Source organism: Nicotiana sylvestris, chromosome 4 (assembly GCF_000393655.2).
Source record: "Nicotiana sylvestris chromosome 4, ASM39365v2, whole genome shotgun sequence".
NCBI classification, from domain to species: Eukaryota; Viridiplantae; Streptophyta; class Magnoliopsida; order Solanales; family Solanaceae; genus Nicotiana; species Nicotiana sylvestris.
In genome coordinates, this window is record NC_091060.1 from 179,792,753 (window position 1) to 179,807,334 (window position 14,582).

General features: G+C 35.7%; 2 protein-coding genes across 2 annotated transcripts; both read left to right on the top strand.

The window, feature by feature from the left end:
• The first annotated feature begins 1,051 nt into the window (after positions 1-1,051).
• Positions 1,052-1,648, top strand: LOC138890605 (uncharacterized). Its single transcript, XM_070174005.1, has one exon. It carries the CDS (start codon positions 1,052-1,054, stop codon positions 1,646-1,648), a length of 597 nt encoding a protein of 198 aa, XP_070030106.1.
• Positions 1,649-9,169: 7,521 nt separating this feature from the next.
• On the top strand, positions 9,170-14,366 carry LOC104211680 (protein NLP4-like). Its single transcript, XM_009760775.2, has 5 exons — positions 9,170-9,818; positions 10,279-11,245; positions 11,991-12,038; positions 12,122-13,052; positions 13,253-14,366. The coding sequence occupies exons 2-5, from the start codon at positions 10,403-10,405 to the stop codon at positions 14,140-14,142; spliced, it is 2,712 nt and encodes a 903-aa protein (XP_009759077.1). The 5' UTR covers positions 9,170-9,818; positions 10,279-10,402; the 3' UTR covers positions 14,143-14,366.
• Positions 14,367-14,582: the final 216 nt, after the last annotated feature.

Consider the following 14,582-nt stretch of genomic DNA (forward strand, 5'->3'; position numbering starts at 1 on the left):
CACCAAAGGTCTGTCCAGTATTTCAGTTTCTAGTTATGGTTGCGATGTTTGTTGCCAATCAAGTTGGTAAGGATTAACGCTTCATTTCTGTAGCTACATATGTTTTCTAACTGTGGAGAAGTAGATATGTAGGTTTATCTCAAAATGTTACCACCTAAAGCAAGTTAGAAATTGCTATTAGCACATCCACTTTTCTATTAAAGTTGTTCTTGTTGATGATACATAGCTCATTTAAAAGAGTATATCACTGCGATAAACCATGCATATATACCAAGGTTTCTTCTCTATTACTTGTTACAAACTTTCTGGTCCTTGTAAATTATAGGGTCTATCTTTAGATTTATGTAATTCGAGGTCTAAATGCCAGAGCCTAAGAGGCTAATATTATTCTAAAGCAAATCAAATACCTTGTGATTTGATAAACGTGAGTGCCTCTATCCTTTGCCAAGTATTTATTAACGTGAAATCTTTTTTATTGTATCAATGTTTTTATATGATAGTAAACAATGTAAATTTTTATCTGTTACGTTGTAGTAGCCTAATAGATGCGTTGTCTTATTTTTTTTGCACTCTTTATATAAACTTATCTACACATTCTTCTAGAATTAGTTAGCCAAGTTGATTTTCTTGAAAGATGGAGAAAATTTTCTAGCAGAATCTGGGCTAAGTGGTTTGGATTCTTCAGGCCTTAACCTTAATTATCCTTTATCATATAATGTGAGTTGGGGGACTTTTTCTAAATATGCTTGTGGTTGGCAGTGACGGACCCAAGATTATGTGCAAGCGAGTTCAATTATAGAAGTCCATAACTAATATAAGCGGCATAGGGCATGAAGAGTAATTTTTTTTTGTCTTTATTACTCACAATGTGATCTCGCAATAAAGTCCTTTTAAAGTCGATGCTCTATATTTTAGTGGTGCAGTACATGGAGAGGAAAAAAGATTTGCATATGGTGTTTATTGACCTTGAGAAGGCATACGATAAAGTTCCGAGGGAGGTCCTGTGGAGGTTAGTGGCGTTCCGGTGGCGTACATTAGGGTGATTAAGGACATGTACGATGATGCTAAGACTCGGGTGAGAACTGTGGGTGGTGACTCGGAGCATTTCCTTGTGGAGATGGGATTGCACCAGGGATCAGCTCATAGCCCATTTTTATTTGCCTTGACGATGGATGTACTGTCGTATCACATCCAAAGGGAGGTGCCTTGGTGCATGCTATTTGCCAATGATATAGTGTTGATTGACGAGACGCGTAGCGGAGTTAACGCGAGGTTGGAGGTTCGGAGACAGACCTTGGAGTCTAAAGGTTTCAAACTGAGTAGAACCAAGACAAAATACTTGAAGTGCAAATTTAGTGACGGGACTCATGATGCAGACGTAGAGGTTAAGCTTGATGATCAAGTTATCTCCAAGAGAGCGAGTTTTAAGTATCTCGGGTCTATTATCCAGGCTAACAGGGAGATTGACGAAGATGTCGCACATCGCATCAGAGCGGGTTGGATGAAGTGGAGGCTCGCTTCTGGTATTTTGTGTGATAGGAATGTGCCGCTAAGACTTAAGGATAAGTTTTATCGAGTGGTAGTTCGACCGGCTATGCTGTATGGGCTGAGTGTTGGCCAGTCAAGAACTCCCACGTGCAAAAGATGAGAGTAGCAAAGATGAGGATGTTGAGATGGATGTGTGGATGTACTAGGAGAGATAAGATTAAGAATGAAGCTATCCGGGACAGAGTGGGAGTAACCTCCGTAGAGGACAAGATGCGGGAGTCGAGGCTGAGATGGTTCAGACATGTTAAGAGAAGGAGCATTGATACTCCTGTCAGGAGGTGTGAGAGGTTGGCCATGAAGAGTTTGAGAAGAGGTCGAGGTAGGCCTAAGAAGTACTGGGGAGAGGTGATTAGGCAAGACATGGCGCTGCTTCAGCTTACTGAGGACATGACCGTTGATAGGAGGGTGTGGAGGTCGAGGATTAAGGTAGAAGATTAGTAGGTAGTTTATAGTTGTTCACCGATAGTCTTAGTAGCATGCATGTCCCTTCATATTCTTAGATTTTTATTACGTTATGTGATTTTGTTCGCCTCAAGTATTGTATTCCCTGTTGCTATTATTTGGTACTACTTATCCTTTATATCTCCCTTTTCTTTTCTCTTCCATCTTCCCTCATTCCTTGCTTTCCTCTTCTTCTTCTTGCCCTTCCTGAGCCGAGGGTCTATTGGAAACAACCTCTCTACCTGCATTAGGTAGGGGTAAGGTTTGCGTACAAACTACCTTCCCCAGACCCCACCTGTTGGGATCAAACTGAGTTTGTTGTTGTTGCTCTATATTTTAAACAAATTTTTTGCTTATTTTAATTTAAAAAATCTAACTTTAGCTAATTTATTAAACTTTAACCAAAAAAATCTTGACCAATTTTAGAATTTATTAACTCAAAGAAATTTGATTTATTATAAAAAAAATTAGCATTCATTAGGTAACAAGTTAGTATTATTTGCAAAAGAAAGACAATAAGAAAAGAGTATAAATTAAATTAAATTAACACCAATAATCAAAGAAAGAGTTTTTTTTAAACAAGAAAGAGAGTTTATACACACACAAACCAAAAAAAAAAAAAAACCAAAAAATTCCAACATAAGCTAAATTAAATTAAACCAACAAATGCCAAATAATTTCAAACAAATATACTTGCAACTGTGTAAGTCTTAGCAAAATTTATGAAAGGGGAAACTAAAATTACCTCCTGGAGTAAAATAAACTTTAATATAATTTTTATTGAATTTATGTAAAGAAAATAAACTATAAAGTAAAATAAATAAAACTGCAAAATACATACAAGGAAAATAATTTACTTTGATTGCAAAGACAGTTATATCCAGCTATGGTGCTATCATTATGGTTTTTTTTTTCTTTTGTGATTCTTGTTGCAAATTTATACAAACAAAAAACATAAAGTAGCACATAAAATGAAAGGATTCGATCACAAGATCTAACTAATATTATGAACTCGCTTGACCACTTATGCAAGAAAAAAGATCTTGTCAAGTGTGTTCAAATATACTTTACACATGTTTTACGCTGCTTTAGTCGTAATTTATATATATATATATACAGTATTATTTTTTGATGAAATGGGTTCAAAACCCGCTTAGCAGCACGTGGGTCCGCCCCCGGTGGTTGGCTGGTCCTCTAAATATTCTTATACATCTAATTTCACGAGATGGAATTTACCAAACGAGTTTGAGTGTTTAATTTGTATAATTCATTGGACGATAAGTATTACTAATTGTAGCTTAAAGTTCTTATCAACAACTAAGGGTGGCAAGTGTTCCGATCGGGGGTCGGGATCGGCCCGGGACCGCGTGTCAAACGGGCTAAATGGGCCGGGACCGGTAGGACCGCTAGAGGTGGGCTTGGGTCGGTCTCGTGGGCCGGTTCTTGCCTTTGAACCGTTAGAACCGGGACCGTTTGGCCTGCCAAGGGACCGGGACCGGACCGATCCCTTGACGGGCCAAACGGTAATTTTCTTTATAAAAAGTAGTCGTTTGGCTATTTAAAAATACAGTCGTTGGGCTTTAAAAAATAGCCATTGACTATTTAGAAAATAGCTATTTAAAACCCCCCCCCCCCAACTTTGTTTTAACCCCAAACTTTTTATAATTATATTTTTTCCCCTATTTTCAACTGTAATACCCCATTATTCTTTCATTTTTCTTACAAAATCAATATCAATCTATCACAATCTCTCTATAATTTTCTTCTATACTTGCTACTATTGCTTACGATATTCTAAAAAATAGTAAAAAAATATTGAGGCTGTTACAATTTGTGAAAAAACTGTGATGTTGGTGAATTAAAGTCTTCAAGTCTTCGACGATAATTACTTTTCAACAAGTTGTTCGTCAATTTGGTAAACTCGTTCCAACTCTTAAGTCTTAATATTATAGTTTTGTTTGTTTTATTTATTTGCTATTACTTGATTAATTAATATGATTTCCTTAAAAAATATTTTTAGTAAAAATAAGAATAAGAAAAAATCCAAGAGTGGCGAATCTAGTGGTCATGCTGTTCCTCCTCCCCTGCCCCCGACTCCCCAAACTGAACCCCATATCCGTCCTACACCTGCTATTCTTGATAGCGACAATAGTTTATTACAATTTACCAAGAGTCAATTTTGCCATAATATTGCATCCGGTGAACAAGTAGACAATGAATTAATGAATGCTCTTTATTCTAATAATTATAATACTATTGATGAAAATAATGATGAGGAAATTGATCTTGATGAAACTCAACCGGATGATGATACACCCACTAGTACTGCTCCTGATGTTAACCCAACTAGTGATAACCCTGTTAATCCAAATGATGACCCATCTGATACTCCTGTAACTGCCCCTACTTTTTCTAGACAACCTACCGAACAGATAGAAACATCTCTTGTTTAGCCATTTTTTACTCCACTAATTTCACAAAATAAGTCTAAGTGTAAAACTTGTGGTATGTAAGAGATACCATATAACTTGTATGAATAAAAATTAGTATGTATTATGTAATTTGTATTTTGGCACATCTTTATTAGTTTCTTTCTCTTCTCAATGATGGTATTAGCACTTTGTTATGCTCATTCCATGGGGGGGGGGGGGGGAGGGAAGACTAAGAAAGATATTGCCATATTTTTTTAACGCTATAATAAAATTACAAGGTATTGCTTTGAATATCTCTTTATAATATTTTTGTCTTTAAATTTGAATTAAAAAGTTTAGGTCAAAATTCTATAATAAATTTACAAGGCATTGCCTTAGATAATTTTTTAACATCCTTTTGTCTCTAATTTTTATTTTTTATTTTTAAAAAAAATTAATATTTAGCCATTGGTCCCACTTAGCCCGCAGGCCCGACCCGTTTAGCCCGAGACCATGAGTTCGTGGTCCTGGTGCTGGGCTGGTTCCTACAAAAAGACCATTTAGTCCGGGATTAGCAGGCCCGCTTATTTAAAGACCGGCCTGGGATCGGGACCGTTTAGACTGGCCCACTTGGCCTATTTAGGGCCCGGATCAGCCCACATGCCACCCCTATCAACAACCAATGTTATAGCCTAGTGGTCAATAAAGTGGAAGAAAAATTATGAGGTCTTAAGTTCAAATTTTAGAACACAAAAATGTGATTTCTTCCCATCGTGCACAAGGGCTAATCTGAACACCATTATTAATTGATTATGTAACCAAACCAGCTGGCTTAAACTTGTATATGAATATGAAAACATTAGGATTATATTCTCAATTGTGTATACATATAATAGTAAGGACATGCCCATTCTTGTATCCCCTAAATTCTAATTTCACTCATGAATTCTTCTCCGGCCTCAGTAATCAGCTGCATTCAGATATATGAAGCATCTCGCATTCACGTACGATATGAAGAAGGGCCGCACCCTAAGATTGTATAAGGTAGATGATCTATCCTGATGCAAGCATTAATGACTGATTCAACGGCTCAAATCAGTTACCTACGTCACACGAAGACAACCTCACCGTTGCTCCAAAGTTCCCTACAATAATCAGCCGCAACCCAAAAACTAAATTTTACAACTATATATGTGCTTGAAAATTGAACAGGAGGTGTCATTGCCACATTACATATACTTATTGCCACTAGTTCTATGCTTGGAATTGGTAGGAGGTGAGATTTTCATCGTTGGAATTCGATATTGGGAATCCATATAATCCTTGATTCCTTGGTATTATTAGAGTGTGTACTATTTCATGACTGGAGACATTAAAAAAATTTAGGATTGAGATATGGTTAATCAGAATATGCGATATGATGGAATAAAGTAGATTCAAGAATTGCTTTAGTATCTTTGGCAGAATCCTCTTTGACCATTTAACACACAACTTATCCACTCTTTCGTCTAGTTTAGACTCCTTAATTATAATTAGGTACACGTAAATATCAATCTATTTTTAATCATAAAATAAGCGTTGAAAATACACAAGCGATAACCATTGGCTGGGGCTGATAATATAGCATAGGCAATCACGACTGCACAAGTACATTATTGTCAACTTCTCAACTACGTGGGTGCTGAAATATTAATCAACATGTTTTTGAAAATTTCAACTCTGACATTTAGGGGCGAAGCTAGAGCGGTCGAAGAAGGTTCATCCGTAACTCTTTCGTCAGAAAATCACATTATATATAAATTTTTTTAATGTATATATAATAGATGTTGATTCCCTCGATAAAATTTATGTATTCATTACTGTTGTCGTCTGTTGAAATATATGATCACTTAATAATTCCTGAATTATTCACTACTGCATTTTATTGTTTCTTTGATGTGTTTGTCGCACCGAATACCACACGACATGTGATACTTTTTAAACCGCTGATCCTACCTCCAAGTGAGTCGTTTCTCTTTCAAGTTTAGAATATGATATAGGCAAACAATTGTCCAGCCAAGATATCAAGTCGGTAAATATAAAGTATAATGTTACATTAATTATTTAAATGAGCATTTAAACTTGATCGATTATATGAATTTGAATTCGTGAAACTTCTTTTGATATCGTGGTCCATTATTTAAAGTGATATTTGATCTCAATTCTTCAAACTAATTTTTTATAATTATAAAATAATAGTAGGCAGTTGTAAACGTAAGAGAGAGATCCATTTTTATGATTGTCTTTTTCCACATTTTTTCTTTGTCCGATTCAGACATGCCAGATTTTGTCGCTTACGTAATCAAAGCAATATGAAAATACTAATTGCTTAACCTGGCAAACCTTATATATGGACAAATTTAGAGTTTATTATACTTTTTATTTTTATGGTTTGAGATTCATAAATAATTTTTTTCTTGTCAAATTAATGGCAGATTACGTCTGATCGCAAATAGCCTAAACAGTACTCAAAATAGTACTAATTTAACGATAGTGGTCATCATGTTGACCTGAATGCAAAAAGAAAATTAACTTTTTAAAATGTTTGTGGTGATGGAATCCATTATATAAGGCAGATTAGAAGTACCCTTTAAGTAATAAAAATAAAAAAAAATCTCGAAAGAAAGTATATATTATTGTTTTTATTGATGGTAATGATATATTGTCTCTTTTCGTCTTCTTGAGTCGAATGTATTTTAGAAACAACTTCTCTATCCCTCGGGGTAGGGGCAAGGTTTGTGTACATACTATCCTCCTCAGACGCCGAATGTCTTTCGGAAACAACTTCTCTATCCCTCGGGGTAGGGGCAAGGTATGTGTACATACTATCCTCCTCAGACCCCACTAGTGATGTCGTTGTTGTTGATTATTGTTTCACTTATCAGTTAGTAAATTTTATTGATCAAAATGTAAATTCTTACTATGATTAATCCTTTCTTACATTGTTAATTATGTATTATAAAATAAAATATTTGTTAATTAGAGGATTAGTAGGTGTATGGTCCCCTTAATTTAGAAAGTAATGATTCCAAAGTGAGTATGGTGGAGCAACTTGCTATTTTTATTTCTGTGAGATCAGCAACTTGCTATATTTCTTTAGATTATTCTTTTGTTCCTTTTCTTTTAAATCTCATAAGACGCAAGTGGAATCTCTTTTTGGTTAACCACAATTTTTTTTTTAAAAGAGAATGTGTGACATATATTATTACAATAATAAGAACAATAATAATTACAGTCAAAGCTAGAGAGAAATGAAAAAAAATAGGAGATTTTTTTTGTCATTCGATGTTCGGTATCCGTATTGGAGCCCGACTATATCCGAATTCGCACCGCGTAGGACCCCATTCGGGAGCAAGCGCTCCCTACCGAGAATTTTTTCATACCCAGCTCGAACCCAAAAAAAAAAAAACTCAACTATAACATGAAAGAACAACACTAAAAGCACAATAATATTTGCAATTAGCCTAGATTTCCAGTCTTAAATGTTCACACACACTCTTATATATATATATATATATATATATTGACAAGAAGAAGATGGGTTATCATTTCGAGAGACTTTCACATGCTTCTATATTTTTTTATCTCTTTTTGAGAGATTTTTTTTTTGGTTTATTTTTCTTGACAAAATTATATTATACTCTTTTCTGACAATTCATCTGAGGAAGTTGCCAATCCTCCAGATGAAAACAGTAAAGAACAAATCAATTAATTATGTCTTAATTTTTAGCCGGGGTCAATTATATAAATTCTTTGAATATTTAGAGAATTCATTAAAATTAATTACTTTAGCACCACTAATAACGTAAAAAATACTATACTATGATAAAAATTTATCTACTGTAGTAGCTAGCATACTTTATTTTCATATTATTAATTATGAATAGTACTTCTAGTTAATTTTTTAGAATACATAATAAATATAAAAAAAAATTACACTATCATTAAATAAAATTTAACTGTTTATATAGTAGTTGTCAATCTCTATACTTTTTCTTTTTTATTACAAGTTGGAGCCTTTTATATTTTCGAAAATGTGGTCCTAATTTGTTCTTGGTGCAGCTGTGGTTTATAATAACACTACCTAAAACTACACAAATGTTGTCATCACTCTGATTACCCATAATGGTTCAAACATTAATCTAATATTAATTCCTACTAATCCCTCACGCATTATAATCATCACTGCTTAGCACGCTCCAATCAAATTTCTCCTATTTCGCGCTCGAAAGTGTTACGAGCTTATTCACTTTTAGTCAGCACCAGAAATTATATATATTCGGTAGCCGAAAAAGTGTATAAATTTTGTATATAACATACAGAATATATATATATATATATATATAAAATATTTTTTTTTGACAATTATTTCAATCAAATTTCTCCTATTTCGCGCCCGAAAGTGTTATGAGCTTATTCACTTTTAGCCTGCACAAAAAATTGTATATATTCGGTAGCCGAAAAAGTGTATAAATTTTATATGTAACATACAGAATATATATTTTTTTTGACAATTATTTTGAGAACGCCTATACAATGACATTGTCAAAAAATCCTAATTAGCTCTTGCTAAACCACGGGCGATTCTAGGAGCGTGTATAAAAAGTTCTTTTTCCTTTTTATTACTTGTAAAATAAATAATTAATACATGCAAGTTGATGTTTTTTTGTGCCTTTTTAAACATTTTTTTGTTTACGTCAGAGAGCATCTGAATATAGTAATGGATAATAAGAAAGTGGCAAACACACAATTCCTACTCACAAATACTGTACAAACCACCCACCCAAAAAAAATAAAAACCCAACAAAGAAGTGCATGAATTTAAGACCTTTTTATTTTTACCATTTTGAGTTTCATTTGCTCTTTCTTGAACTAAAGAATCCAAAATCAATTTGTACTTGTTTGTTGTGAGTGTTGGATTAGATGGGGGTGTTTTCTTGATTTGTAGTTGACTTTATAACGGGAATCCCCAGAGTTTTAGAGGGGGTTGTTGTTGGTGTGGGGGGTATGTTAGGGGGTAGGTGGTGGGGCCAGTTCTTTTGTTAAGAGGAATCTTCTCTTGTAGGCAGACTTTACTTGAAGAGAATCATCAGAGCTAATGACAGATAATAGGAACTAAGAGAGAGAGAGAGAGAGAGAGAGAGAGAGAGAGAGAGAGAGAGATTTGTGATTGGTGGGATGTGGAGGGGAATTGGAGAGGGGAAGATATAAGAGGGACATTTAGTCCCTACACATGTTTTGTTGCTGATGCTGCTTCTTCTTAGACAGCCACACACACACACAAGAACATTTGCAGCCAAAGTTTACATTTTTACTGCACAAAAAGAAAGAATAGAGCAAAGTTTTGACCTTTGGAATATCCAAGAATCTTTTTTCATAGTGAGTTCCTCTTCCTCTCATTTCCTCTTTTGTCTCTATTTTCTCAACTTGGATCATTCATCTTATCTCTACTATGTCTACAATGTTTTTCTGTTCTTTGTCAATTTTCTTACCTTTTTCTCCCTTCAAATTTGTTTTATGTCTCATACCCTTCCTTCTTATTTGTATAAACTACTCTATCTTGAATTCTTGCAACTTTCTTTTGTTATAGGTACTGTTGTATAGATCTATATTTTGGTGGTAGCTGGTTATTTCTTCTACTTTTTGACTTTGGAAGCAGATATGTATACCAAGATTGCAAAATCCAACTTGGTGGAATATGTTGATATCTTCATATATTTGATTCTGGAACTAAATATTATTTGAAAAGTTCCTCTTTTTATTGTTGTTTTGAGATTCTTTGGTTCCTCTATCCTTTTTGCTTTACTGCTGATTCTAAGTAAGAACATAATTTTGGCAGATTTGGTTTTCCAAGGCTGGAGCTTTTTTAGGTTGTATTGTGTTAGAAGGATTCTTAGTGATTACCATAAATTTGGATCAAGTACAGTACTAATCTTAGGAATTTGAAGACAGATTGAGAGCAAATGGATGAAACTGTTATTCCTTCGAATCCTTTGTTGACAAACCAATCTGATTATTTCATGGATTTGGATTATGTGGATGGACTATTGTTAGAGGGATGTTGGTTGGAGACTACTGATGGTAATGAATTCTTGCAAAATAGTCCAGCCAATTTCAATGCTCCATTTGACTCTTCTTTTATGTGGCCTAATACTATAGATACCAACAATGTAGAGTTTAATGGGATCCCATCAAAAGATTTTCAAGAAGAAAAGCAAATTCAGCCTTTTGGTGAGAATGTAAACAATGCCATGTGTACTTCAGGTCAATCGGAAAGTCATTTTGTTGAAGCTCCAGAGTTGAATAGAAGGTGGTGGTTTGGACCAAAAGCTTCATCTTCTGTAATGGATAGATTGATTTGGGCACTTGGACACATAAGAGATTGCTCTAGGGATAAGGATATACTTCTTCAACTATGGGTGCCGATAAATAGGGATGGAAGGCATGTGCTCAGCACAACTGATCAACCTTTCTTACTAGACCTTAATTGCCCAAGGCTTGCCAACTACCGTCAAGTCTCTGTAAACTATCAATTTCCTGCAAATGAAGATTCTAAGGAGATTGTTGGATTGCCAGGCCGAGTGTTTGCAGATAAAGTTCCTGAGTGGTCACCTGATGTTAGATTCTTCCGGAGTGAAGAGTATCCGCGTGTTGAACATGCTCAGCAGTATGATGTACGGGGCACCCTTGCTGTTCCTGTATTTGAGCAAGGTAGTCGTAACTGCTTGGGTGTTATTGAAGTTGTCATGACCACACAGAAGATCAAGTATCGCCCGGAGCTTGAAAGTGTGTGCGAAGCTCTTAAGGTTTGTCATTCCCTCTAATTTGTTTTTGTTAGATAGCTTAAGTTTTATATTCCTAATAGGCTGCGATAATATAAAGCTCAGTATAATGAAATCTATTGCTGTTTCGCACGTTAGTTAATTTGTTGTGGCTTTAAAGAAGTAGTATCACTGACAGTTTCTTGGTTGTTTTAGGACAGTGCTCATGGGCTTTGGAGTCTTTATCTCACTTAGATAAGGAGTAGAACTTTTACAACTGTAATCATTTCTTGTGATTTCTTGGTTATCATAAAGAATAGTTTTGTGCTTTACTTATACAAAAAGATAGTTCACGAAGATCAAGATGAAATGCCAATTCCAAATGAATTAATATCTGATGAAGTTACGGAGATTGAGACAATAATAGTTAAGTTTACAAAAACTACATTACTTAGTCAAAATAATAATAAAAAATACTAGTAAAGTTAGCAAATCAGAAACAAGTTGAGTTCCATTAGTACTTGTTGCTAATTTCTTCACTTTGCTAATTTATCTAATCATTTGATGTTCCTCTCCTTTATTTAATCCTCATTATTGCACTTAGTTAGGGATCAGATTCTTATAGTCTCATAAGCTGCATTCTGTTTAGTCAAGATTTTCGGTTCTTGTTTTTAGTGTGCATAAGTCTTGCTTTTGTTATCCACATGGAATTGCTTGTTTGTCCACACTTTGGTAATATAGAGAGGTTCCAGTTTCCTGAAATTCTCTCAAACTTCTTATTTCTTAATAGGCTGTTAATCTCCGGACTTCCGAAGTTTCAACCACTCAGAATGCCAAGGTAATTGGACTGAACTTGCAAAAGAAAGCATTTGTTGAAGACTATAAAAATTTTCAGCATGATATATTGGATAATTTTATCAGGTATGTGATTTGAGCTACCAAGCGGCATTACCTGAGATTCTAGAGGTTCTGAAATCTGCATGTGAGACACATGGATTGCCATTAGCTCAGACATGGGTTCCGTGTGTTCAACAAGGCAAAGGAGGTTGCCGCCATTCTGAGGAAAACCTTATTCATTGTGTTTCCACGGAGGATTCTGCTTGCTATGTTGCTGACCCCCACGTTCGGGGTTTTCATGAAGCTTGCTCTGAGCACCATTTGCTCAAAGGGCAGGGTGTTGTTGGGAGAGCATTCATGACTAATCAACCATGCTTTTCAGCTGATCTGACCTCTTATAGCAAGACGGAGTATCCACTTTCTCATCATGCACAAATGTTTGGACTGCAAGCTGCAGTAGCTATACGTCTGCGGAGTATCTCAACTGGTTCATGTGACTTTGTTTTGGAGTTCTTTCTACCCTCAGACTGCAGAAATCCTGAAGAACATAGAAAAATGCTTACTTCGTTGTCCATTATCATACAAAATGTTTGCCGGACTTTAAGGGTTGTGACAGATAAAGAGTTGCAGGAAGAAGCTGTTTCTATAGGCGAAGCGGCAAACCCCTCATTTATTAGATCCAATAAAGAGCAGACTGAAACTTCTCAAGAAAGGACATCGTGGACCTCTTGTGACGCAGAGTTCCAGGAGAGTTCTACTGTTGTTTCTGCATTCCATGATGAGAAACCAGACGAAATGCTAAGGAAAGAACCTGTGGAGTTTAGGCACCATAATGATTCTGATTATGGGATGGATTTTGCCTTAAATGAAAACCATTGTGCTTCTGGGGAGGGTGTCTCTCGTAATGGTAAAAAGGGAGACAGGAGACGCACAAAGGCTGAGAAGACTATTACCTTGGAAATTCTTCAGCAATATTTTGCCGGTAGCTTAAAAGATGCTGCGAAGAGCATTGGAGGTAAGCATCAGTTGTCAAGTAACTTTCATGGATAGGATCCAAATGCATGCCTTTTTTTACCTCTGCTTTCTCATTTTGGTTTATAATTTTCATACTAATCCTATAGGTTGCTTTGTCCTGGTGGACCTTTAACATACAAAAATTTTAACCTGTCTTTTGCTGCTTCTTCTGTCCCCTTCTTTCTAATTCTTGAATTACAGTTTGTCCTACCACTCTGAAGAGGATATGCAGGCAGCATGGAATCAAACGCTGGCCTTCTCGAAAGATCAAGAAGGTTGGCCACTCCTTACAAAAGATCCAACGTGTTATTGATTCAGTTCAGGGTGCCTCTGGCTCTTTACAAATTGAATCCTTCTATTCAAACTTCCCAGAGTTAGCATCTCCAAATGTATCAAGATTGAGCCCTTTTGCAAACTCAAAGTCAAATGAACATCCAAAGGCCTTGAATGCGCAACAAGAAGGATGCGTTATGAGCCCCCATGCTGCTGCATCTAAGTCACCCTCCTCTTCTTGTAGTCGAAGTTCCAGTTCAAGTCAATGTTGTTCATCTGGTACAAAGCCACAATCTTCCCCTTTGAGTATTGCTGGTAATGACGATCCAATTGTCCAGGAAGAGTCTGTTGATAACGCAGTGAAAAGGGTTAAAAGTGAACCAGAGCTTCATTTATCAAGTGAAACACTGAAGATTTTACCAAGATCGCAAAGCCATGCATGTGTTGCTGAGAATCCTAAATCAGAAAGCCTTCTAGTGAAGAAGGGTCCTTTGAGATCTCAAGAAGAAGCTCCACGAGTAAAAGTGACACATGGAGAAGAAAAGATTAGGTTCCGGATGCAAAACAGTTGGAGATACAGTGAACTGTTGAGAGAAATTACTAGGCGCTTTGGCATAGATGATCCCAGTGGACTTCAACTCAAGTACATGGATGATGACTCTGAGTGGGTTTTACTGACATGCGACGCAGATCTGGAAGAATGTCTTGACGTTTGCATGTCTTCCCAAAATCAAATGATCAAGCTCATTTTAGTTCGTGATTCGCAGCATCATATTGGAAGCTCTTTCGGTAGCAGCAGTCCCATATTAGTGCAGTAGAGAAGTGGTGTAGCTCTAGTTGCAATTAGATGCCAAAATGAACATAGTTTCCTCTTTTAGGATTAGATCTGAAATGTTGATTGCTACACATAGTAGATTCACTCTATTTGAGTTTCATGTAAGTCAATCCTTTTGACTATTACAAATGTATTAAGCCATAAGGCAGTAATTATTTCATTATGCATGGGAAGGGCATTCAGTTTTATTACAAAGGTTATATGTAAGATTCTCCTCAAGTTGAACTCTCTAATGAAGAAATGAAAGGGTTTGATTAAGGTTGTATGTAGATACAGAAATCAATCCTTTGATAACATTGACTTGAAATATTTTAGGAGAGCCGTAACTATTCTTCATTAGATCATTTTGTCATTTTAATGGCCTCGCAAAAATTTAGGCGATTCGGATCCGGTAGCTCGGATTCATGCAGATAGCGTGAACTA

What these genes read in the sequence shown, in the direction of transcription:
- LOC138890605 (XM_070174005.1), top strand. Translation starts at nt 1,052, where the DNA reads ATGTACGATGATGCTAAGACTCGGGTGAGAACTGTGGGTGGTGACTCG.
- LOC104211680 (XM_009760775.2), top strand. Translation starts at nt 10,403, where the DNA reads ATGGATGAAACTGTTATTCCTTCGAATCCTTTGTTGACAAACCAATCT. An exon ending in CAACCACTCAGAATGCCAAG is followed by an intron (nt 12,039 to 12,121) that starts GTAATTGGACTG and finishes TAATTTTATCAG; the next exon opens with GTATGTGATTTGAGCTACCA. An exon ending in TGCTGCGAAGAGCATTGGAG is followed by an intron (nt 13,053 to 13,252) that starts GTAAGCATCAGT and finishes CTTGAATTACAG; the next exon opens with TTTGTCCTACCACTCTGAAG.